The 24508-nt window shown below is 39.1% G+C and overlaps 1 protein-coding gene across 12 annotated transcripts in view; it reads left to right on the top strand.

The window, feature by feature from the left end:
- Positions 1-24508, top strand: part of MTMR3 (myotubularin related protein 3) — a 141671-nt gene that overhangs the window by 62865 nt on the left and 54298 nt on the right. For 4 of the 12 annotated variants that reach the window (XM_007975371.3, XM_007975370.3, XM_007975369.3 and 1 more), the window contains exons 2-3: positions 3251-3335; positions 8119-8171. In XM_007975371.3, coding sequence (XP_007973562.3) covers positions 3251-3335; positions 8119-8171 — 138 coding nt within the window. Of the gene's footprint in view, positions 1-3250; positions 3336-8118; positions 8172-10142; positions 10251-22317; positions 22405-24508 lie in introns of those variants that run through there. The other 8 variants (XM_007975380.3, XM_007975379.3, XM_007975373.3 and 5 more) reach the window with 5 other exon arrangements.

Below are 24508 nucleotides of genomic sequence, written 5' to 3'. Positions count from 1 at the left end.
TCAGGAGTTTAAGACCAGCCTGGCCAACATGGTGAAACACCCCATCTGTACTAAAAGTACAAAAATTAGCCCAGTGTGGTGGCAGGCGCTTGTAGTCCCAGCTACTCAGGAGGCTGAGGCAGGAGAATTGCCGCTGGAACCCAGGAGGCGAGGTTGCAGTGAGCCGAGATCATGCTACTGCACTCCAGCCTGGGTGATAAAGTGAGACTCTGTCCGCCCCCCCAAACACACACACACACACCCCCACACACCCACACACACCCACAAAAAACAAAACACACGCACACACTCCACATTTCTGGTCTTTGCTGCCTATCTCCTTGATTAGTTTTCTGTTGAGTACATAAGAATAGGAGCTCTTAATTTAAGCCTTATTAAAAACTTCTTGAGAACCTGTTTTTAAAACTACTTCTCTTCATGGAGATTGATTATTTTTGGTCTTTTTTCCAAGAAAATGAAATTAAGATTTTATTCTTTGATTGGTATGAGGGAGGAGGGAGAGTCGTCGGTCTAATGTTATTTAAGATATAATTATGTATGTTTAAGAGGGGCGGAAGTCATTACAAGATTATAATTAGGAAAATTTAAGTTTCCATAAGGAAGTATGAATTTCTAGAATATCTTTTATTTCCATTTGATTTAGGCATTGCTGTTGAAGACACTGATTTGGGGCGAACTGTTGGGGAGAACAGGAGGAATTGTAGTTACTTTCCTCTTCACCAGAGGTTAACTGAGAGCAAGAGGCGAGACATGAATGAGTGTGCAAGAATTTGCCTTCTGTTAAATTCCCAAAGGTAGACCTTGGAAATAGTCAAAGGAACCAAAGTTAGGAAACCCTTTTCCGAGGCTGGAGCTAGTCTTTCTGATCTTTCCAAAGCAATTATAAATATTGAACTGCCTCTGGCACTTGGATAAAATGATTCTGCATGGCTTTTAATTCAGTTAATTTCTAATGAAGCTTGAATGCCTGGATTTTCTATGATTTCTGAACAACCCAGACTTAAGTATGCCTTTTGTTTCAAAAGGGTTATAATTTCAAAACCCTTTTGAAATTTGAAATTATAAGGGTTTTTTTTTTTCCCCCTTAGGAGATAGGGAACATTTTTCTTTCCTTTTCTTTCTTTTTTTTTTTTTTTTTTGAGATGGAGTCTCGCTCTGTCGCCCAGGCTGGAGTGCAGTGGCGTGATCTCAGCTCACTGCAACCTCTCCTTCCTGGGTTCAAGCAATTCTGCTGCCTCAGCCTCCTGAGTAGCTGGGATTATAGATGCGCGCACCACCATGCTCAGGTAATTTTTGTGTTTTTAGTAGAGATGGGGTTTCACAATGTTGGTCAGGCCGGTCTCAAACTCCTCACCTCGTGATCTGCCCATCTCAGCGTCCCAAAGTGCTGGGTTTATAGGCGTGAGCCACCGTGCTTGACTGGGAACATTTCTTTCAGATGGTGAACCTAAATGCTGCCTTATAAAATTAGATTTTAAACTCTTAAGTTTTATAGTAAAATAATGCCTACCGTGTGATGTTTCATAGAGGACATAGATTCAGAAAATAGCTTTATAGATTAAAGAACTTCCTTACAATCATGTTAATGATATATCTGAGTATATCTGAGTTAAAAGTATAAAGTGGGCCAGGTGCGGTGGCTCACGCCTGTAATCCTAGCACTTTGGGAGGCCAAGGCAGGTGGATCCTGAGGTCAGGAGATCGAGACCATCCTGGCCAACATGGTGAAACCCCATCTCTACTGAAAATACAAAAATTAGCTGGGCATGGTGGCGTGCGCTTGTAATCTCAGCTATTCGGGAGGCTGAGGCAGGAGAATTGCTGGAACCCAGGAGGTGGAGGTTGCAGTGAGCCGAGATCGTGCCACTGCACTCCAGCCTGGGTGACAGAGCAAGGCTCCATCTCAAGAAAAAGAAAAAAAGTATAAAGTGAATATGTTCTGCATGTAGAAGGGAGTATAAAGAGCAAATCAGAACATACAGTTTTATATTCATTCTTAAAAATTTAATTTTTACCCTTTTTAGCAGATTTCATGTGAACTTTGGTTTTAATCTCTTCTGGTGCTAAAGATATTATATATGGCTGATATTCCCCTACCCCCTATCTCTTGTATAAGGGTTAAGTTTAAAAGGAAAATGCTTGTGAAATAAGTTATTTAAAAGGGAACCAATGAAATGTGTTAAGGTTGGTTTACTCCCAGTTAATCTTTTCTGAGAACATGATCAGGGCTGCTTCCTCTTCTCGGTTGAGATGTGTAAAACAATAAGGTGCATGTGAAATGCAACCAGCCTAATGTCTAAAAATGTTAATGTGTAATTACTTTGCTTTTGCTTTCTCACATTTTGGGGTTTACATCTGGAAAAGCCTCTAAATGAAGACAAGTGATTTTTAAGCATTAATCACTAACCTACTGTTTGATTCTGTCTATTGCAGAACTTCTTTTGAAGAATGTGTTTAGAATCTTTCCCACATTAAAAAGGTCAATTTATGTAAAAGAATAAACAACATACTCTGTACCTTGTGTGTAGTTACATAATTATACATGATTGATCTTTTGGTCATTATTAAAAGAGAGTTTTCACTTGTTAATAGTGGAAATTATCTTAAGTGTTGCTGGTTCAAGTGATTTATTACCAGTAAAGATTGCTTTTTTTTTTTTTTGAGACAGAGTACTCTATCAAGTAGAGTGTCCTGTAGTGGCTCGATGATGGTTCACTGCAACCTCTGCCTCCTGGGCTCAAGTAATCCTCCCACCTCAGCCTTCTAGTAGCTGGGTCTACAGGCATGTGCCACCACGCCCAGCTAATTTTTGTGGGTTTTTTGTAGAGATGATGGTGTTATCATGTTGCCAAGGTTGGTCTCGAACTCCTAGACTGAAGCCATCTACCTGCCTTGAGTACAGGTTTTTTGATACAGAAATGATTATCACTTGGAGTTCAGCTTGGATTCTTACAACTTACTAGATTTTCTTCCCCCTGGGGAGAAAATGGTTGTTTCTTGCTTAGGAAAGATAATATTTTAGCTGCTTATCTGTGCGCCACAGCTGGCAGAGAAATGCGGTACACTGATCATGAAGTTGCATCTGGAACCCTGAAAACTCCCAGACCGTAGTGTTTCCAAAGAGATGGAAAAGACACATAGCTTCTGGTTTTCGTTTTTTTTTTTTTTTTTTTTTTTAATTACTTGGAGATCTCTTTGAACCAGGACAGTGACAAAATTTTATATTTACCATTTGTTTTATCTTTTTCAGTGCATGGTCATCAATAGGGGAAAAGTCACACTAGGAGCATTGAGCCCTGTGAGGATATCACAACTGACACTGGAATGGCAATTGTGTAAGGGTAGAAACTTTGTTTTGTTCATTGCTGTATTTCTAGTTCCTAGAATAGTGCCCATCACTCAGAAAAACATGTTGAATGAACATCCACCACTTACCACAGTAGCGGAATGTAGCCATGCTTTTAACTCTCTCCTTGTCTATTTTCATTTATAGTTGACCTCGGTAACGAAGGTTTTAGAAAACTTGAGCAGGGAGTAAGACTAAGCTATAGTAGTTTTACACAGTGGGTTTTGGTTAATGCTCATGATTAATTTATCTTCCCACCAAAGAATGGTCTTACCTAACATGCTACAGAATTCTAGTTTCTGATATGTGAAAAATTAATAGACATACGAAAGGAAACACTAACAAGCTGAAAAAAATGACCTAAAATTGTGGCAGTTGTAAATCTACTTCTTAAAATTTTGCACCTCTTGAATTTTTAAAATATTGCCTGTATACTCAAATTTTTCTCTGGATCTGTTTCTTAATATTAAATGCATGTGTAAAAAAATCTATTTTAACATCAATGAAAGTGAAAAGATTGTTTTAAAATTATTCAGTATTGCCTTCTTAAGGTTTTGACTCTTAATTATCCTTCATTTGAAAAGTAAGACAGGACTATGTAGAAAAGTATTCTATTGTTTTTTTCAAGTTTTTTTCAAGTTAACCTGTATCTTAGCCAAAGAAGTGCTGCGTCCCCAGTACCCCTCAACATTTTAGGAGGCCTGGCCAGAGCCTCTTAGTTTTTCCTCATGAATTTGATTCAGACTTACTAGTTTTTGTAGCTGGGGTTCTTTTATTATGTAAATGGTACAAATTGGTGTGTCTCTTTGCCCTTGTTGAAGCTGATGTGCTAGGTGGCACATCGATGGTCACATAAACAGTTCTGTGTAGGTGCTAAATATGTCCATTCCTTTTTTGCCTTCTTAGGGCCTCTGTGCCCTTCCTTTTAGTCATTACCTCATTATTTTACAGAAAGGGACTTAGAGTATATTGTTAGGTCCCCCTTTCCAGTGAAAGCTGCATGATGGTATCCAATACTGTAGTATTTAATAATTTAGTATATTTTTACTCTCTTTAGGGTTATCTTTTACAATGGAGAAAATCCTATCCATATGGGACAATGTGTGTACCAATATGTGATGGTAAAAGTTTTACCCTCTTATTTCAGGTAACTTCCAGAAAGGTGTATTTATTTATACCCATCTTGCAGACGGAACCTAAGAACCCTGCCCACCCCTCTTCCCTGTTTGTCTCTTCATTAGTGCTTAATGTGTTTAAGCATCCTTTATTACCTTTTAGGTAATTGCTTAGATTTAACGTAACCACATTACATTCTACTACCTCTACAAATACGTGAATGTTCAAGGTTACCCAAACATAACTACTCTTATTCCTTGAGGTAGATATATGACTGGTACCATGGGAGACCTTATGGTACCAGAGAGCTTCTTTCAGACTCACTTCTACTTTGGCCCTTTTTTTTCTTTCTTTCACATAAGTCGTGTGTGTGTGTCTTAAATTTAAAAGAGACAGGATCTCAATGTCACCCAGCCTGGGAGTACAGCATTGTAATCATAGCTCATTGCAACCTCGGACTCCTGGGCTCAAGCAACCCTCCTGCCTCAGCCGCCTGAGTACCTGCGACTACAAGTGTGTGCCACCATGGCTGGCTAATTTTAAAAAATTGATTTAATTTTATTTATTTATTTATTTTTATTTTATTTTATTTTGTAGAGATGGGGGTATTTCTTTGTTGTGTAGGCTGGTCTCAAACTTCTGGCTTCAAGCAGTCCTCCCACCTTGGCCTCCCAGAGTGTTAGGATTATAGGCATGAGCCACCACACCCTGCCTACATGGCCCTTATCTGACAAATAGTCCTAAGAGGCATGGGCAGTTTTTAATTTTGCTTTCAGTGTTTCACAATGACACACTAGTTTCTAACCAAGCAGATGTTTGATTGTGGCTGTTGGGAAGAATAGTCTTTGCCAGCATTAAGCCCACCTACCCGAACCCACCTACCCAAACCTTTTTTTGTTGACCCTCACTTGTTGTTTGATCCATCTCTTAGAAGTTAATCGGCACCTCTGGAAACTTTACACAAACACTTCTGTATTACGGAAGATGTCTCATCTTTTTGACAGAATAAATTATCACGTAATTTTTAGAACATGTCAGGTAACTTTTACAGCAGATACAGTGATTTTCCTGAATTAAATCTAGCACCATCAGTTTATTCTTGCCCTTCGACTTGACCTGTCTCTTGAACCATTTCTCCCCCGATTTACCTGTCGGACCTACATCTACTTGGGAGGTCACTGTTAAAGTCAGTGTATCATAGCTCGATAACTTCGTTGGAATCTCCACTTCATTTCTTAAAGATATCCTTTTTCTAGTTACCATAGGCCTTACAATTTTTCAGTTATTTTTGACAACTTGCTCTGCTTCCTTTGTTCCATTATTTTGTTGTTTGTTGTTGTTGTTGTTGAGACAATCTAGGGTCTTACTTTGTTGGCCAGGCTGGAGTGCAGTGGCACCATTATGGCTCACTGCAGCCTTGACCTCCTGGGCCCAAGCCATCCTCCCATCTCGGCCTCCTGAGTAGCTAGGACCATAGGTGTGCATTGCTATGCCCAGCTTTTAAAATTTTTGTAGACATGAGGTCTCTGCATGTTGCCTGGACTGGTCTTGAACTCCTGGCTCCAGTGATCCTCCTGCCTTAGCCTCCCAAAAGTTGGGATTACAGGTATGAGTCATTGTACCTGGCCAGATAAAATTTTTGAAAAGAAATATAATGTCCTTGCTCTAATACAAAGGAAAAATAAAAAGGAAAATAATAGTATGTATTTCATGCAAATACTCGGGTAGAATTACACTCTTGCAGGAAAAGGTTCTACAGATTTACAAATCCCCCAACACTCCTGCTGTACTATGTTCTATTTATTTTTTTTATTTTTATTTATTTATTTATTTTTTTGTTGAGACGGAGTCTCGCTCTGTCGCCCAGGCTGGAGTACAGTGGCCGGATCTCGGCTCACTGCAAGCTCCGCCTCCCGGGTTCACGCCATTCTCCTGCCTCAGCCTCCCGAGTAGCTGGGACTACAGACGCTCGCCACCTCGCCCGGCTATTTTTTTGTATTTTTTACTAGAGACGGGGTTTCACCGGGTTAGCCAGGATGGTCTTGATCTCCTGACCTCGTGATCCACCCGTCTCGGCCTCCCAAAGTGCTGGGATTACAGGCTTGAGCCACCGCGCCCGGCCACTATGTTCTGTTTAATACTTAACTAACTTAACAGCAAGAATGGTCTTCATATTAAATACAGTTCGTCTCTGAAGTTGCAAATTATGAGTAGCTATTTTCATTGTCATATAGTGTGTGTGAATAATATGGCCTGAGTTATAAGACTTAAAAGTTACTGGGGAGACAAAAATATTATGTGTAAAATGGTTAAGACACTTTATTGTTGTATATTTAGCTTTCCTTTTTATGGTTCTTAGTTAATAATGTACCATATTTTACTGACTTTTTTTTTTTTTTCTTTTTTGAGATGGAATCTCGCACTGTCGCCCAGGCTGGAGTGCAGTGGTGCAGTCTCGGCTCACCACAACCTCCGCCTCCCGGGTTTGAGTGATTCTTGTGCCTCAGCCTCCTGAGGAGCTGGAACTACAGGTGTGCCCCACCACACCCAGCTAAGTTTTATATTTTTAATAGAGCTGGGGTTTTGCTCTGTTGGCCAGGCTGGTCTCAAACTCTTGACCTCAGGTGATCCACCCACCTTGGCCTCCCAAAGTGCTGGGATTACAGGCGTGAGCCACCCCACCTGGCCTTGACTTCTTAATTTCAGAGTTTTAATATTCTGAGCAATCTTGTTCATTTATGTGACTTCATGTCATTTTAACAGTTCAAATGGATGAGTCGTGTTTGCACAACTTTAGAGAAATTGTCACAAAGGAACCAGGTCGATTAGATATTTTGTGAAGTTCAGATTGTTGCCTAGTGGTGACAAGAATTATTTGTTTTTGTTTTGTGTTTTTGAGACAGAGTCTTGCTCTGTTGCCCAGGTTGGAGTGCCGTGGTGCGATCTCTGCTCACTGAAACCTCCACATCTCATGTTCAAGTGATTGTCCTGCTTCAGCCTCCTGAATAGCTGGGATCACAGGCGCATGCCACCACGCCCATCTAATTTTTGTATTTTTAGTAGAGACGGGGTTTTGCCTTGTTCACCAGGCTGGTCTCTTAACTCCTGACCTCAAGTGATTGGCTTGCCTTGGCCTCCCAAAGTGCTGGGATTACAGGTGCGAGCTACCGTGCCTGGCTCAATTCTTTGTTTTTCTACCATATTCTTCTTACCCTTTTTCTTAAAAGGACAGATCCCTTGATAGAAGCCAATTATGTGTACAAAACACCTTAAACTAAGTTCAAGCCTAGAGTGTCTGTGATCTTTTTAGTTTTGTAAAGTACCTGTTCCTGTAGTGGCAATGATTTACCCAAGAAGCCGTCAGAAATGATGCTTGTTTGAGGAAAAACTTAAATAAGCCTATCTGTGGGTTTTGGAAAGCTCTGTTCTGTACAGTTCTGCAATTTCTGAAGGCATGCTAAGGCTTGACTGGGTTGGTTCTGTGCAATTAAACATTCTAAAATCTGTGGTTGACTAAATACTCCATGTTGCACCAATTTAAGAATTTTATTGTCATAGCATTATGACTGGTAGAGAAAGGTCTTGGGAGATCTAAGTGGCTTAACTTGATTCTTAGGATATTTGTCATTATAAAATTACTGGTTTTTCTTTTGCAGACTTCCTTGTGAAACCTCCTAGTAGAAAAAGTTCTTGGGACAAACTTCATTTGGTAAGTTTGTTTCTCCCCTCCTGCCACCACCCCGCCCCGCCCGCAATACTCTGTGTGCTGTTTCGAAGCAAGGAAAAATTAATTTACAGGTTGATTTTTGAGGATCTGTTTGTCAATGTTCATGATTATTTAGATGAGTTTTTCTGTTTTCATTTTAATGTCCTTACATGTGATGGTTTTTTTTCACTAGGACTCATACCAGGTCACTTTTTTTATATATAATTGCACTGTAATAGTGTACTGGAAAACTTGTATTTAAGTTGAGATTTTATGAGTTGCAGCACTAATCATTTGTCTAAAATAAATAGTTATCAATCTCCAGTTTTTGTTTATTTTTATCTTTTTTTTTTTTTTTTTTTTTTGAGACAGTCTTGCTGTGTTTCCCAGGCTGAAGTACAGTTAAGTGATTATAACTCACTGCAGCCCTGAACTCCTGGGCTACAGCAGTCCTCCTGCCTCAGCCTCCCAGTTCCTGGGACTACAGGTGTGTGCCATCACGCCTGGCTAGTTTGGAAACTTTTTTTTGTAGAGACAGGAACTTGTTCTGTTGCCCAGGTTTTAAATTCAAACTTGCTTCTTGTTTTTAGTTTTCTTAAATTGGTATATATCTATATGAAAAATAAAGCCTCTTATTACTAGAGTTAGTTCAGCAGTTCCCCCTTGTCTTCTTTTACTTTCCAAGGTTTCAGTTATCCAACGTCCAAAAGTGCTAAAATATCGAGAGAGAGCAAGAAAGAGACACCACACATTCATATAACTTTCATTACAGTGTATTGTTGCTTGTTCTATTGTGTTATTAGTTGTTAATCTCTCACTGTTTCTAATTTATAAATAAAACTTTATCATAGGTACATATGTAGAGGAAAAACTATATATATAGTTTTCAGTACTACTTGTAGTTTCAGGGATCCACAGGGGGTCTTGGAACATATTGCCTGAGGATAAGGCAGGGGATTACTGTAGTGCAAATGTGAATTTTAGTGAGAAAAACAAGTTCTGAAAAATTTGCGAGTTCTTTCTCCAGTATGGCTGCCAAACCTTGTCCCTTTTCATAGACCTTTGTGTGTCTCTTACTATGTAAATCTTTTACTGCCTCTTGTTTCTGCTACCTGTTTAATTTAGGGAACTATAGTACAGTTTTATTAGAAGACAAGTTATTGCCTTGGTTTTAAGTTCCTAAATCCAGATCATTTCCTTGTTCAGGAACTGTTGCCTTGCCAGTGCCTCTAGAACAAGGATCAAACTCCTTAGCATAACATTTCAGGTTCTTTACAGGTGGGCTTCAAACAGCTTGTCACTTGTTTTCACTGTGTACCAAGTTCATCTCTTGTAGCCACACTGACTTACCTTCTGTCTCTCAAATACTCTCCAACGTGCTTTTTTGTCTTACTCTGCCGCCATGCCATTCCTGTTCCCCTAGTCTCAGTAGCTCAAAATTTGGCTGGTTCAGTTATTAAAAGCTTGAGTCTTCCAGAAAGTCTTCCTTAAGTGTCCAGCTCAGAATCTTTCTCTGCTTTTTGCATTACCATAGAATTAAATTTCTATATCTTTTAACATACTCTGTCTTATTAGTTATATTTGTCTGTCATCCCCACAGGATTGGGAATGCGCTTGAAGGCAAGAACTATGTTCATATTTGAACTGTCAGTTCACGGAAACACCCCTAGAGTCCTGGGATACCAGTGCCTTCTCAGTATAAATTCTTCTTGACTAGGGTTTTTGTTTTGATAAGAATAAGGGAGGAGAATAGATTGTTTTTAGTAGAGATTGGTCAGCATAATCTTGTTGATTTAGGTTACTGTTTTTTCCCCACTTTTCTGTATGGTGAAGGATCATAGGGTATATGTAATCTGTGCCCTTGTAGTCCAAATTGCTCAGTATATTACTTGAGGTATTCTTTTTTGCAAGTATAAGTTTTAGTTTTTGAGTAAGGAATTGAGTAATTTCTCTTTAACAGGTGCCTGAAAGATGAGATTCCGCGTTCAATCGGAAGATATAATGTTGCTTTGTTTCTATAAAGATTTCTGAGAAGTCATATCATGGGGCGGTACTGATGATGGAGCTGAGAGAAGCATGCAGGTTCCAGTTGTCAAATTCTCATATATTAAGAAAAGAAAGATTATTTCACCTTGAGGCTTGGAATAGAAATCTTAATCTTCATTTAGCCTGGGGGGTGGGGGAGTGTTGCAGATTAGATCTGTAGAGAAGGAAATGTCATCCTTTTTAATTAATTAATTAATTTATTTTGAGACAGTGTCTCGTTCTGTCACCCAGACTGGAGTGTGGTGGTGTGATCTTGGCTCACTATAACCTCCACCTGCTGGGTTCAAGCAATTCTCCTGCCTCAGCCTCCTGAGTAGCTGGGACTACAGGCATGCTCTACCACTCCTGGCTAATTTTTGTGTTTTTAGTAGAGTTGGGGTTTCACCATGTTGGCCAGGCTGGTCTCGAACTCCTGATCTCCAGTGATCCACCTGCCTCAGACTCCCAAAGTGCTGGGATTACAGGCGTGTGCCACTGTGCCGACCAAAAATGTAATAACATAGTACTTGGCTCAGTAGCATTTATTATTTGTATTGCCATAATGTAAATTTGTAAAAGTGTTATTATTTTTTTTTTTTGACACAGGGTCTGACTCTCTTGACCATGTTGGAATGCAGTGGTGTGATCATGGGTCACTGCAGCCTTGATCTCCTGGGCTCAAGTGATCCTCCCACCTCAGCCTTCTGAGTAAGTGGGACTACGGGCATGTCCCACCTTGCTGGGCTAATTTGTTTTTATTTTTATTTTTGTGGAGATGGGGGTCTCATTATGTTGCTCAGGCTGGTCTTGAACTCCTGGGCTCAAGTGATCCTCCCACCTCAGCCTCCCATAGCGTTGGTCTTACAGGCATAAGCCACTGCCCCAGCCACATTCTTACTTGAAGAAGCAAGATCTAGATTTGAAGAGAAAGATGTGAATGTATTTAATTTTGATGCCAGGAAACATACTGTTTAATTAATATGTGCCCCAAATTAAAGGAGACTAAAGAGATATAAAAATAGCTTCAATATATGATCCCAGACTAGATCCTTTACCAAAGGGGGGAATATTACTGTGAAGGATAAAGGTTATGATTGGATTCATTGACAAAATTGGAATAGATATGGTAGGTTATTATAGCAGTGTTAAATTTTCTGAAATTGAAACTAGAACTGTGGTTATATAAGAGATTACCTTTCTTAGGAAATACATACTGAAATAGTAAGAGTTAGAGATATTTGTATGCAAACCTCTTTAAATGGTTCAAAAACAGTGTGCATGTGCATATGTGTGAACAAAAAGAAGACAGTGTTGGAAACTGTCCTGTCCAAATTATCTGTAATGAAACATTTAATGAAGTACAGTCTTTATATAACCGTGTGTTGTCATATATATGAATACATGTACATACTAACTTAAAAAGTGCTTATTACATGCCAGTAACTATTCTAAGCATGTTATATGCATTAATATCTTAATTCTCACAACTCTTTGATGCAATGATTATTCTCCTTGTTTTCTCGATGAAGAAACTGAGGCTCAGAGAGGTAGTATGATTTGCTGTCAAGGTCATAGTTAGTATATGGCAGCCCTGAGAGGCATTGCTTTACATTCCTGATTGTTTTTCTTGAGGTTATTGCCTTAACACTCTGAGTTTAAATGAAAACCTTTCATTAAAACTTATTTTGAGTTTTGAGTTTTCTGTTTAAAAGCTTTTTTGTAGAAAAATTTGTTATCCTAATTGCAAATGTTTTAAAAATTTAAAAACTGAAAGTTGCTGCTCCCACTCTCTTCCCTAGAGGGGTAAATTGTTAACAACCATTATATGATTTTTTTGTATGTGTATAAACATACTTTGGAATTAATACAGACAATGCTTAGGCATATTTTTATTTTAACTTCTAAAATTACAGAACACTGAAAACTTATGGCAAGTTGATAAATATGTATTGGTGTTTTTTTTTAAAAAATAGAGAAGTATGTATGTACAGTCTTTGGCAATAATCCCTCTGCAGCCCCTCCCCCAAATTTATATGCTTTTACCTAGTATATTTTTAAGAATAATTAGGGCTACAGAAATAGTGACTTGTGCATACATATGGATAAGGGTGGTTATGGTGGCTTTTTTGGTGGTAATAGAAAAGTGGAAACAACCTGAATGTCTCACTAATTGATGGATGGTTAAGTTATGATACATTGGGGTATAATGGAATACCAAACTGCCATATGTATATACTGATATAGGAGGGATTTGTTATATTAATTGAAGAATATATACTGAAGAAACTACAGTATGGCTTCCCCACCCCACCCATTTTGGGGGGTAATGTGTGTCTTTGTACACTCATTTGCCACATAATGATGTTTTGGTTAGCAACAGACCCAAGATACAGTGGTAGTCCCAATAGACCCAAGATACAGTGGTAGAGATTAAAATGGAGTTGAAAAATAACTGTCACCTAGTGGAGTTGTAGTTGTCATAATGTCTTAGTACAGTTACTTTATTTTCTTTATAAATTTAGTGTAGCCTAGTTGTACAGTGTTTATAAAGTCTATAGCACCATACAGTAATGTCCTAGGCCTTCACACATTCACTCACCACTCGCTGACATACCCAGAGCAACTGCCAGTCCTACAAGCACCATTCATGGTAAGCGTTTTCCTATACATGTGTACCATTTTAATCTTTTGTATCATTTTTACTGTATCTTCTCTGTTTATGTATGTTTAGATATACAGATAGGGAGCACTGTGTTACAGTTGCCTATAGTATTCAGTACAGTAACATGCTGTGCAGGTTTGTAGCCTAGAAACAACAGGCTATACCATATAGCCTAGGTGTATAGTAGGCTCTCCCATCTAGGTTTGTATAAATACCTCTGTGATGTTTGCACAACAGCTAAATCTACTAATGATGCATTTCTCAGAACATGTCTCCATCTTAGTTAAGCGAAGCTTGACTGTATGTGCATAGAGAACTGTCTGGAGAGACTTATGAAATAGTTAACAGTTGGTTTACTTACATTTAGAGGAACTAAAGGGCAGTAAGGAGTGAAAAGCGAACTTCTGCTTACCAATCTTTTTTTTTTTTTTTTAAATAAGTTTAACTCAGATATGTTAATATAAAATTCACATACTATACAGTTCACCCATTTAAAGTGTACAGTTCATTGGCTCAGTATATTCACGAAGTTGTGTAGCCATCACCACAGTCCATTTTAGGACCTTTTTCAGGCCAGGTGTGGTGGCTGATGACTGTAATTCCAGCATTTTGGGAGGTCGAGGCAAGAGAATTGTTTGAGGCTGGGAGTTTGGGACCAGCCTGGACAACATGGTGTGAGACTCCCCCTTTCCCCAACAAAAATAAAAGTAAATTAGCCGGGTGTGGTGGCTTGCACCTGTGGTCCTGGCTACTCTGGAGGCTGAGGCAGGAAGATCGCTGGAGCCCAGGAGTTCGAGGCTGCTGTGAACTGTGATCCTGTGATTACAGCACCGCAACTCTAGCCTGGGCAACAGAGCAAGACCTTGTCTCCAAAACAAAACAAAACTTCATATTCCATAGCTGTCAACCTCTCTCCCCTCAATCTCCCCCAGCTCCTGGCCCCCACTAATCCACTTTCTAAGATTTTCCTGTTCTGGACATTTCATATAAATGATATCATACAATATGTGGTCTTTTATGACTGGCTTTATCATTTAACATAATGTTTTCAAGGTTCATCCACGTTGAAGCATGTATCAGTACTTCATTCCTTTCTCTTTTTTTCTCTTTTTTTTTTTTTTTTTTTTTTTTTGAGACAGGGTCTTGCTCTGTTGCCTAGGCTTCTGGTGTCCAGTGGCATGAAGATCTGGGCCTACTGAAACCTCAGCACTGCATCCTGGGCTCAAGTGATCCTCACACTTCAGCCTCCCGAGTGGCTGGGACTACAGGCACATGCCAGCACGTCCAGCTAGTTTTTGTATTTTTTATCTTTTTAAATTTTATTATTATTTTATAGAGTCGGGGTTTTGCCATGTTGCCCGGGCTGGTCCCTAACTCCTGGCCTCGAGTGATCCACCTGCCTGGACCTCCCAAAGTGCTGGGATTACAGGCGTGAGCCACCATTTACGATACCTGGCTCAATTTTTGTGTTTTTTGTAGAGGTGGGGTTTCACTGTATTGCCCAGGCTGGTCTCAAACACCTGGGTAAAAGTAGTGTGCTGACTACATCTTTTCAAAGTGTTGGGATTATAGGCATGTGCCAGTGTGTCTGGCCACTTAATTCCTTTTTTTTTTTTTTGAGAGACGGAGTCTCGCTCTGTCGCCAGGCTGGAGTGTGCAGTGGCGCAATTTTGGCTCACTACAGCCTCTGCCTCCTGGGTTCAAGCGATTCTCCTGCCTCAGCCTCCCAAGTAGCTGGGACTATAGGCGTGCACCACCACGCCCAGCTAATTTTTGTACTTTTAGTAGAGATGGGGTTTTGCCATGTTGGCCAGGATGGTCTCGATCTCTTGACCTCGTGATCCACCCTCTTCAGCCTCCCAAAATGCTGGGGTTACAGGTGTGAGCCACCATGCCCAGCCCACTTAATTCCTTTCTATGACCAAATAATTTTCCATTGTTTAGATATGCCACATTTTGTTTATTCATCCATCTGTCGATGGACATTTGGTTTCAGTGAGCCAAGATCTTCGCGCCACTGCACACCAGCAACCTGGGTGACAAAGAGTGAGATCCTGTCTCAAAAAAGAAAAAGAGGAAGTGAAGTACTAATACTTCAAAATAGCCCATCCCACCTTTGGGCTATTTTGAATAAATCTACTATAAACATTATTTACAAGATTTTACATGGACGTATGTTTTTGTTTTCTTGGGTATATACCTAGAAGTAAAATTGTTGAGTCAAATGGTAACTCTGTGTTTAATTGAGCAACTCTCAGGCTATTTTTCAAAGAGGCTGCACTATTTTACATTCTCACCAGCAGTGTATGATATTACTTGTTTACTTTTTACACCTGTATCTTAAAAATTCACTAAGCGCATGCATTATTAGTATAACTAAAAAGTTTAAGTATTATACTGCTTATCAGACTAATTAACAGTAATGACTCAATTTCTTCCGTTTGTGCTGTTGGTATAACTACCACTGTGGGGTTCACATTTTGCAAGTCGGGTGCTGTAATGAACCCTGAATATTTCCTAAGGGTTGGTCACATCTGCTATTTGTAGTGTTTTTTCGTTTGTTGTTTTACATAATACCCAGACTGGTCTAATGCTCTTTCTAGTTTTAAAAGAAACCTTTAGCAAGTACTTGATTCTGAGTGGTTGCACAGTTTCCTGTGATCTTGGCTTTTTCTTATGGATTTGAAATTCCTATAGCAATTTTAACTTTTCTCAGATACTTAAAGCACCTCCTCTTACTTTCAGCTATGTTAACTACTTTCTTATCTCCTCTGGACTGTAAATTCTTTAATCTCCCTTTGCTGCCACATCCAGGCCTCTACCTAAACCTATACACCAGGATATCTTTCACATACTTAGGCTTTTATCTGTACTGCCTCCATTGTAAATCAAGCCACTAGTCTCTTACTGTAATTGTCTCCTAGTTCTCTTCTTCATTCTTTTTCTCTTTTAATTCATTCACCCCACATCAACCAGGGTGATCTTAAAATCAAATCATGAGGCCGGGCGCGGTGGCTCAAGCCTGTAATCCCAGCACTTTGGGAGGCCGAGACGGGCGGATCACAAGGTCAGGAGATCGAGACCATCCTGGCCAACATGGTGAAACCCCGTCTCTACTAAAAAATACAAAAAAATAGCCGGGCGAGGTGGCGGGCGCCTGTAGTCCCAGCTACTCGGGAGGCTGAGGCAGGAGAATGGTGTAAACCCGGGAGGCGGAGCTTGCAGTGAGCTGAGATCCGGCCACTGCACTCCAACCTGGGCGACAGAGCGAGACTCCGTCTCAAAAAAAAAAAAAAAAATCAAATCATGTCACTCTGCTATTTAAAACCTGTCAATGGCTCCCTGTTGTATTTGGACTGTATTTTAAACTTACTATTCACGTGATCTTTTCTTTGTACATTTCTCCAACTTCAAGTTGTGCCACTCTTCTTTCTGATTCAGTACAGTTTAGCTACAATCGTTTCCTCCTCTTAGTTCTTCAAAATTATCAAGGTCTTTCCTGTCTTAGGAACACATGCAGTTCTGTATGTTAGAAACTGGCCTTGCCCCACAGAGTAGTCTTTTCTGATCACTTTACCTAAGGTAGGTCTTTGGTACCCCCAACCCCCAGTCCCTGTCTCAGCATCCCGTTTGTTTACTTTATCACATTTAGCACAATTTGTAATTATTACCATCTTTTTCTGTCTTCTGCAGTGGTATATAAGTCGAATTAATGCAGAGCTAACACCGTGTCATACTGTGTAACACATAGTAGATTATTGGTAAATTTTGACTGACTGAAGGGCAGAACATCATTTTACAGAGTCTATTTGTTATAGAAATGGAAGGCCTTATTTCTGGGTGAAGACTTTGTTTAAATTGAGACTTTTAATGCCAAGTGGCAAATCTCTGTCTTGGTATTTCTGTACTCATTAAAAAATTAGAGTAGGCCAGGTATGGTGGCTCACGCCCTTTCGGAGGCCAATGCAGGCAGATCACTTGAGGCCAGAAATTCAAGACCAGCCTGGCCAACCTGGAGAAACCCTGTCTCTACTAAAAATACAAAAATTAGCCAGGCATGGTGGCACATGCGTGTAATCCCAGCTACTTGAGAGGCTGAGACACCAGAATCACTTGAACTCGGGAGGCAGAGGTTGCAGTGAGCTGAGATCGCACCACTGCACTCCAGCCTGAGTGATAGACGAGACTCTGTCTCAAAAACAAAGCGAAACAAATTAGATTCGACTGGGAAGGTAGCTTGTGTATGTGTGTGTGTGTGTGTGTGTGTGTGTGTGTGTGTGTGTATATATATAATGTGACTGCAGATTGAGAGTTTATTTTGTAATTGGAATTTGATTTCTAGTTCAGTGTCACTGCAGATGAATACATTTTAGTTGGGACATCTGGGATGCTTGTGAGTTTTTCTCTGAAAAACTGAAGGATATAGCAGTGCATATTGATAGGCTTACTGTATAAAGAATGGTTTTATGACAGCTTAAACTCTGACTCTTTAATTCTTCAATAACTGGAGGTTTTGAGGTAGAAGAATTGCCATTATGGTTAAAAAAAAAACTTCATTATGTGAACATTTCAAATATATTAAAGTAGAGAAAATCGTTTAATAAATCTCCATTAACTTATCTCACTGGTCTTTGAAAGTTACCAAGTCATGACCCATCTTATTTCAGAGGTACTCCTACTCATTCTGCCTACTCCTTGGTATGTAACTTTATGTATTTTATAGTTAAAATATAAATTATTTTTAAAAACCCATCACCACACACAAAAACCTATAACCACACTAACATTGTCAATCATATAGAAAATTAATAATTCCTTAATATCATCAGATATTTAGTATGTGGTCAGATTTCCCTAATAGATGTCTCAACTTATACTTTGAATAAGGATCCAAATAAGATCTATATATTGCAGTTGGTTGACATGGTCACTTAAGTCTCTTTTAATTCTGTAGGTTTCCCTTCTATGTCGATCTTTTGTTTTGCTATTTACTTAAAGAATAGGGGTTATTTTCCTGTAGTTTTCCATAGACTAGATTATTATTTGCATTTTATATTTCATTAGCAGTTGTAAAATAATACTACCAAATTCTGTCGTCTTTGTATATTAGGTAGAATTCTTCCCTCATCAACTACTTGATTCTATACTAGCTCATTTTGTGTAAGAAAGGCAGGGTAAATACTTGATTCTTTTCCCTTACTTGCTAGTTTTCAAAAATAAAAGGTTAGTTCCTTAACATCTTCCACTGTTGACTTGTCGGGGAGTGTGTGTGTGTCTGTCTGTGTGTGTGTTTGTGAGAGAATATTTCTTCATGAACTCATATTTAAACATACTGAAACCCAATCCATTGCATTTAACCATTTTTGCTCAAATTGTTTCCTTTTTAGCTAGTGAGTCTCTTCAAATTGACTCCCAATTATTTTTGACTTACCCTCAGTAGTCTTTTACATGTTTCTTACTTTCCAGTTTAATATGATGTTTCAGAATCAAATTGTACATTTTCTGTTCTAGACCTGGAATTGGCTATGTTTTTTTTTTCAGATGCCCCATCTCCTTTTGAAGTGGGAATTAGTCTTTAGGGACCATAGTCTAGGGGCTTAGAATGCTCATTGCTGCTGGGTTGATACTGTAACTTTTTTGCAGCATTTTTTTTTTTTATTTTATGAGGAGTTTGATTATATTGTTACTCTTCACCTTGGCGGGTGTGTGTGTGTGTGTGTGCGCGCGCGCGCGTGCGTGCACACACGCACATGTTTTTTAGAGACATGGTCTTGCTCTGTCACTCAGGCTGGAATGCAGTAGCATAATCATAGCTCACTGCAGCCTTGAACTCCTGGGTTCAAGGGATCCTTCCACATCAGCCTCCCAGGTAGCTAGGACTACAGGTGTGTACAACCACCTAATTTTTTTTTATTATTTTTTCAGTAGAGACAGCCTTGCTATGTTGCCCAGACTGGCCTTGAACTGTTGGGCTCAAGCTATCTTCCTGTCCTGGCCTCCCAAAGTGCTAGGATTATGAGTGAGCCACTGCACATGGCCTCTGTGGGTTTTTTTTTTTTTTTTGGAACTATAAGTCACATCACATAAAATCCACCCTTTTAAAGTATACAATTCAGTGGTTTTTAGTATAGTCATCATGTTGTAGAACCATTACCATTACCTAATTCCAAACATTTCATCGTCCTACAAAGGTACCTTGTACCCATTAGCAGCCACTCCCTATTCTTCCCTCAACCTAGCTCCTGGCAACCACTAATCTGCTTTCTGTCTCTGTGGATTTACCTTTTCTGGACATCTCATAAAAATGGAATCAAACAATATATATCCTTTTGTGCCCCAGGTTCTTTCAGTTATCATAATGTTTTCATCCATGTTGTGTCATGTATCAGTATTTTATTCCATTTTATTGCTGGATAACTCCATTGTGTATACATTTTGTGTGTATGTGTGTGTGTATGTATTTTTTGTTTATCCATTCACATTGTGTTTGTCCATTCATTGATTGATGCATATTTGGATTGTTTGCACTTTTGGCCATCATGAATAATGCTGTTGTGAACATTTGTATACAAGTATTTATGTGGACATACATTTTTAGTTCTCTTAGGTATATACCCAGGAGTGGAACTGATGGGACATATGATGACTCTGCAACTTTTTTGGGAACTGCCAAACTTTTCCTCAGAGGTTGTACCACTTTACATTCCTGCCAGCAGCGTATGGGGGTTTCACCTTCACATTCCACCTACATCTGACAGTAGTATCTTCCTCACTAGAGTTATATTTTGTTATTTAATAGTTTTGCAAAATGCATTAAATTTACTTCCATTTAAATTGTTTAAGTTACAGCAGTTTGAGTGTATCTATGATGCTATCTTTAGAAATTTTATTCTAAAACACAAATATCTTTTATAAAATTTTAGGACAGTGTTTTAAAAATAATTCAGTGTGTTTCTTTTTTGAAAAGGTTCTTTATAACAGTATCCAGTTCTTTTAATAAGGTCATACCCTCAAATTTTCTTTGCCTTTGCCCTTCTCCTTTTTAATTAACTCCAACAGGTGCCTTTTTGCACATCTTTACCTATCTAAAATAGCACTCTGTTACACCATCGCCAAACCCTGCTTTATTTTCTTTCCAGCAGTTGCCTATTGCCTAACATTAGTTATCTGTTTCTAATGAGAAAGACCAAAAATAAAATTAAGTTCCATGAATTTTTATTCACAATGGTCTCCCCAAAGTCCACAACAGTGCATGGAGTGTAGTAAATATTGAATAATACTGAATAAATATTTATTGAAAAGAATGAATAAGATGATTTTGCATTAGTTTCAGTTCTTGAGCTAGGCCAAATCACAAAAGTTAGACTTGGTTTGAAGAGGGGTAAGAATGATGACTCCAACTTGGTTTGTTACTGAACCATAAGGTTCTTCCTCATCCTTCCAGCCTCTAAAAAAATGGCGTACCCAAAACCCCTGTCCTTAGTCATCTTTAGCCCCTCCATTTATACTTGCTCCTGTGTTTGGCTTTAATGCCATTCACACACTGATGTCTCCCATTTATGTTTATATCTCTAGACTCTATCTTCTTGATCTCCAGTCTGGTTTAACTAGCACTTTACTTGGCACCTTTGTTTAGATATCTGATAGGTTCTCAAACATAATGTGTCTAAAATGGAAACTTTTAATTTCTTGTTCCTTGTCCGTGGAGCTGTCTCTGCATGGCATGAGAAGAATCAATTTTTCTCACAATGCCCTTCATCAATAAATAGAAAATCCTTACTTCTGGTTGCTGACACAAAAAGCTTGACTTCTCTTTTTCTGTCCTATTTAATTCATCAACTCAAATCCTATGGGCAGTATTTTCAAAGTATATCCAGAATCAGTGACATCTCACCACTTCTATCTCTACTACCTTTTCATTGCTATATTTTCTCTTGCTGGGGTTGATGCCTTCTAATTGGTCTTCCTTTGCCCCTTACCCCCAGTAGCCTTGACTATTCCCTTGCCCAACAGCCAAAATGATTTTTTTGTTTTTGTTTTTTTTTTCGAGACAGAGTCTCACACTGTCGCCTGGGCTAGATGCGCAGCGGCACAATCTCAGCTTACTGCAACCTCTGCCTCCCAGGTTCATGTTACTCTCCTGCCTTAGCCTCCTGAGTAGCTGGGACTACAGGCACACACCACCATGCCCTGCTAAGTTTTTGTATTTTTAGTAGAGACAGGGTTTCACTATGTTGGCCAAGCTGGTCTCGAACTCCTGACCTCATGATCTGCCTGCCTTGGCCTCCCAAAGTGCTGAGATTACAGGCATGAGCCACCATGCCCAGCCCAAAATGATTCTTTAAGTCATCTCCTGCCAGTCCTCTGCTGAAAACGCCTCAACACGATTTGGGCCTGCTACTGCTTTGATGTTCTCTGTTCCCTTGCTTACATTGCCCTTGAAAGAGTTTTATGCTGCACATTGAAGCCCAAGCTCCTTGAAATATCCTGTTACAGAAGCTTAGCAAACTAGAAATGTTGGTTTTGCATGAGACTGTTCAAAGAAAAGAGCAACTTACTTACTCTTTGTATAAGCCTATCTTTGGGTTTCTCGTTGAGTATTCTTTACTCCTTTTTTGTTCTTTATAAAACCAGGTAAAGATATTAGTACAGATTATAAGTTTTTAGAAGAACGTAGAATATTTGGGTAATAAGGCAAATTTATTTTTCCTATTTTGCTCATAAGTCAGTTTGGTTTCCTCAGATAAGGGATCCATTTTGAATTTAGAGATAACCACAAAAACATCCTAAAATACTACAAGAATAATGATTTTGCATTTGCAGGTTGACTTTATTTTTTTGAGACAAGGTTTGCTCTGTTGCCCAGGCTAGAGTGCGGCGGTGTAATCACAGCACACTGCAGCCCTGACCTTCCAGGCTCAGTTAATCTCCCACCTCATCCTCCTGAGTAGCTGGGACTACAGGCATGTGCTGCCATGACCAGCTTTTAAATATTTATTTATTTATTTTATTTTATTTTTTAGAGACCGAGTTTCACTCTGTTGCCCAGGCTGGTCTTGAATTCCTGAGCTCAGGCCATCTGCCTCAGCCTTCCAAAGTGCTGGGATTAGAGGCATAAGCCACCTTGCCTGGCCTGCAGGTTGATTTTAATTGTTGCTTTATTCATCAAAGTTTTATGATATTTTTTGTTTTACTGTGAACATTAGGAATGTTAGCCTTTGATACTGTTTTTGCAGAAACAGGTTAAGACTAACAGGATTTTTACAAAGGAATTGTCAAATTGGGATTTGACTAGTAGGAATTGGCTGGGTGATAATCAACTTCTTCTTGGCTGACTCTGATCAGCTTCTTAGGCCTGCGTGTATATATAATACCTTTATTAGGATATGGCCGATTAGGGGAAAAACTATTGCCAATTTTGCCTTCCCCCTCTTTTTTTCTTTTTTTCCCCCACCCTCAAAGACCTCACCATAAGGGAAAGAAGAGAGCCTTGTTGGACACTGAAGAAGGGACGGGGATTTCTTCTCCTAATCTGGGCCTCCTGTCATGGTAAGTACAAGGAAATAAGAGTAAAAAAAAAAAATAAAAACCTCTGTCCTGACAATTAAGTGAACACTAATAAATTCATACTTACCCATTTTTGTTTTTGTAAGAAATTACTTCTTTTTCTTTCCCAGATCTCGTCTCCTTTCTTTTCTTGTTTACTTAGTGGTAATAATTACAGAATACTCCAATATACAGAGCAGTTTCATTTCTATTAACTTTAATCCTGTGAGCCTAGATATTGTCTCTTATTTTTCAGTCAGCAAGCAAATGGAATCAAGACTAAAACATACAGTTCTTGGACTCCAGGTTTTTAATTCCTTCTCTAGGAAGTAGCATGTAGTGAAAACTTTGTATATGTGTGTGTGTGTTTGTAGACAAATTGTAAGATGGTAATCTGCATATTTAAAAAATGTTTTAAATGGACAAATTATGTATTGTGTAAAACATAATGTTTTGAAATATATATATACCTTGTGGAATGGCAAAATCAAGCTAATTAACATATGTATTACTTCACATAGCATATATGCTTTATGAATTTATGGAAGCAAATCCCTACCTTCTCTGTTCTGTCTCTTTAAGGCAATATTTTGATCCCATAGTAGGTGGAGCAGCCCTGCACACCCCCTCCTGTATCTTTAACCAGAAAGAGAATTTAATGGACAATTTAATGACTTACGGGCCATTTTGGGGCCCAGCTCAAGCAGAGAAGATGGAACAACGAGCCAGCCACATTTTCATCAATCCCGAGGAAATGTAAACAGTGCTTCAAGGCTTGAAAAAGAAATGGTCCTCTGTAATATTGTCCTTCTTCTACCTTGTGATGTTTCCTAGATCCAAACTCTGTTTTATGCTGATGCGCAGAGAAGGAATTGAAAAGGCTATGTTAATTTCAAGCTTCATTAGGGATGTATGGAAAATGCTTTTCAAAATTAAGAAAACAAACTAGTTGTGCAGAAATGTCATATTAAAAGGAAGAGAAAGGTAACTGCCCTTATCTTAAAGGCATGCCAGTTTTTTCTTAGTTTGTGGGCATTACAACTTTATGATTTATCTTATACCTAAACCTTGAACTTTTTTTGTTATTTCTTGATTATACTTTATTGGTTTTCCCACAGAGTTTTCAATGAATTGAAAAAGTGCTTGTTTAGTATTTCAGCCAGTGCTAATGAATAAACAAATGATGGGCTTATGAAAGCAGCTCTGTTCTGTATTGAGGGTTTGTCCTTCATTGTATACCACACAGCTAGTAACAGTGTGGTCCTCTTCCTGGTGCTGCTGGGCTCTCCATGGTGCGTAGCAGAAAGTCTTCCTGGTGTTGTCCCTGGCCTGATGCTGTAGACAATGCTCGGGAGTTGCTTCTGTGTGTACTAGTTGGGGAGTAGCATGGCAATGTATGTATCTTTTGTTTTTGTTTAATTTCTCATAAAGTAACGTTGTAACAAGTTTTTACAAATCCTCATTTATAATTCTACGTCAGAACCCATGGTTGTATTCCTTTTTCTTTTCTCTTGAGACAGAGTTGCTCTGTTGCCCAGGCTGGAGTGCAGTGGTGCAATATCGGCTCACTGCAACCTCGGCCTACTGGGTTCAAGCGATTCTTGTGCCTCGGCCTCTCGAGTAGCTGGAATTTACAAGCGCCTGCCACCATGCTTGGCTAATTTTTGTATTTTCAGTAGAGATGGGGTTTTGCCATGTTGGTCAGGCTGGTCTCGAACTCCTGACCTCAGGTGATCTGCCCGCCTCAGCCTCCCAAAGTGCTGGGATTACAGGTGTGAGCTACCGCGCCCTGTCGGTTATATTCCTTTCTAACTAGTTCATGTCTCATATATATGTTTTATATAGTTAGAATGATACAATAATTTTCTATTTTGCTTGTTTCACTTAATGAGTTAAACATTCTCCCATGTTGATTCTTTGGATTCCTAATGATCATTTTACTAGCTGTAAAACGTTCTGCAAGTTGTTGGACCATTGATTTTAATTATACTGTATTGTAGCATTTAGAGTGTGTGTCCTTAATCCTTAGTTTTTGTATAGACAATTCAGAAGCATTGAACATTATTTTTGTTTTTAATGTAAACCCCTGTACTAATTTGAGAGTAAC

The sequence above is a fragment of the Chlorocebus sabaeus genome, chromosome 19, assembly GCF_047675955.1.
Source record: "Chlorocebus sabaeus isolate Y175 chromosome 19, mChlSab1.0.hap1, whole genome shotgun sequence".
In the NCBI taxonomy this organism is placed as follows: Eukaryota; Metazoa; Chordata; class Mammalia; order Primates; family Cercopithecidae; genus Chlorocebus; species Chlorocebus sabaeus.
The sequence above is the reverse complement of the archived record's forward strand: the minus strand, read 5'-3'. Positions and strand labels throughout refer to the sequence as shown.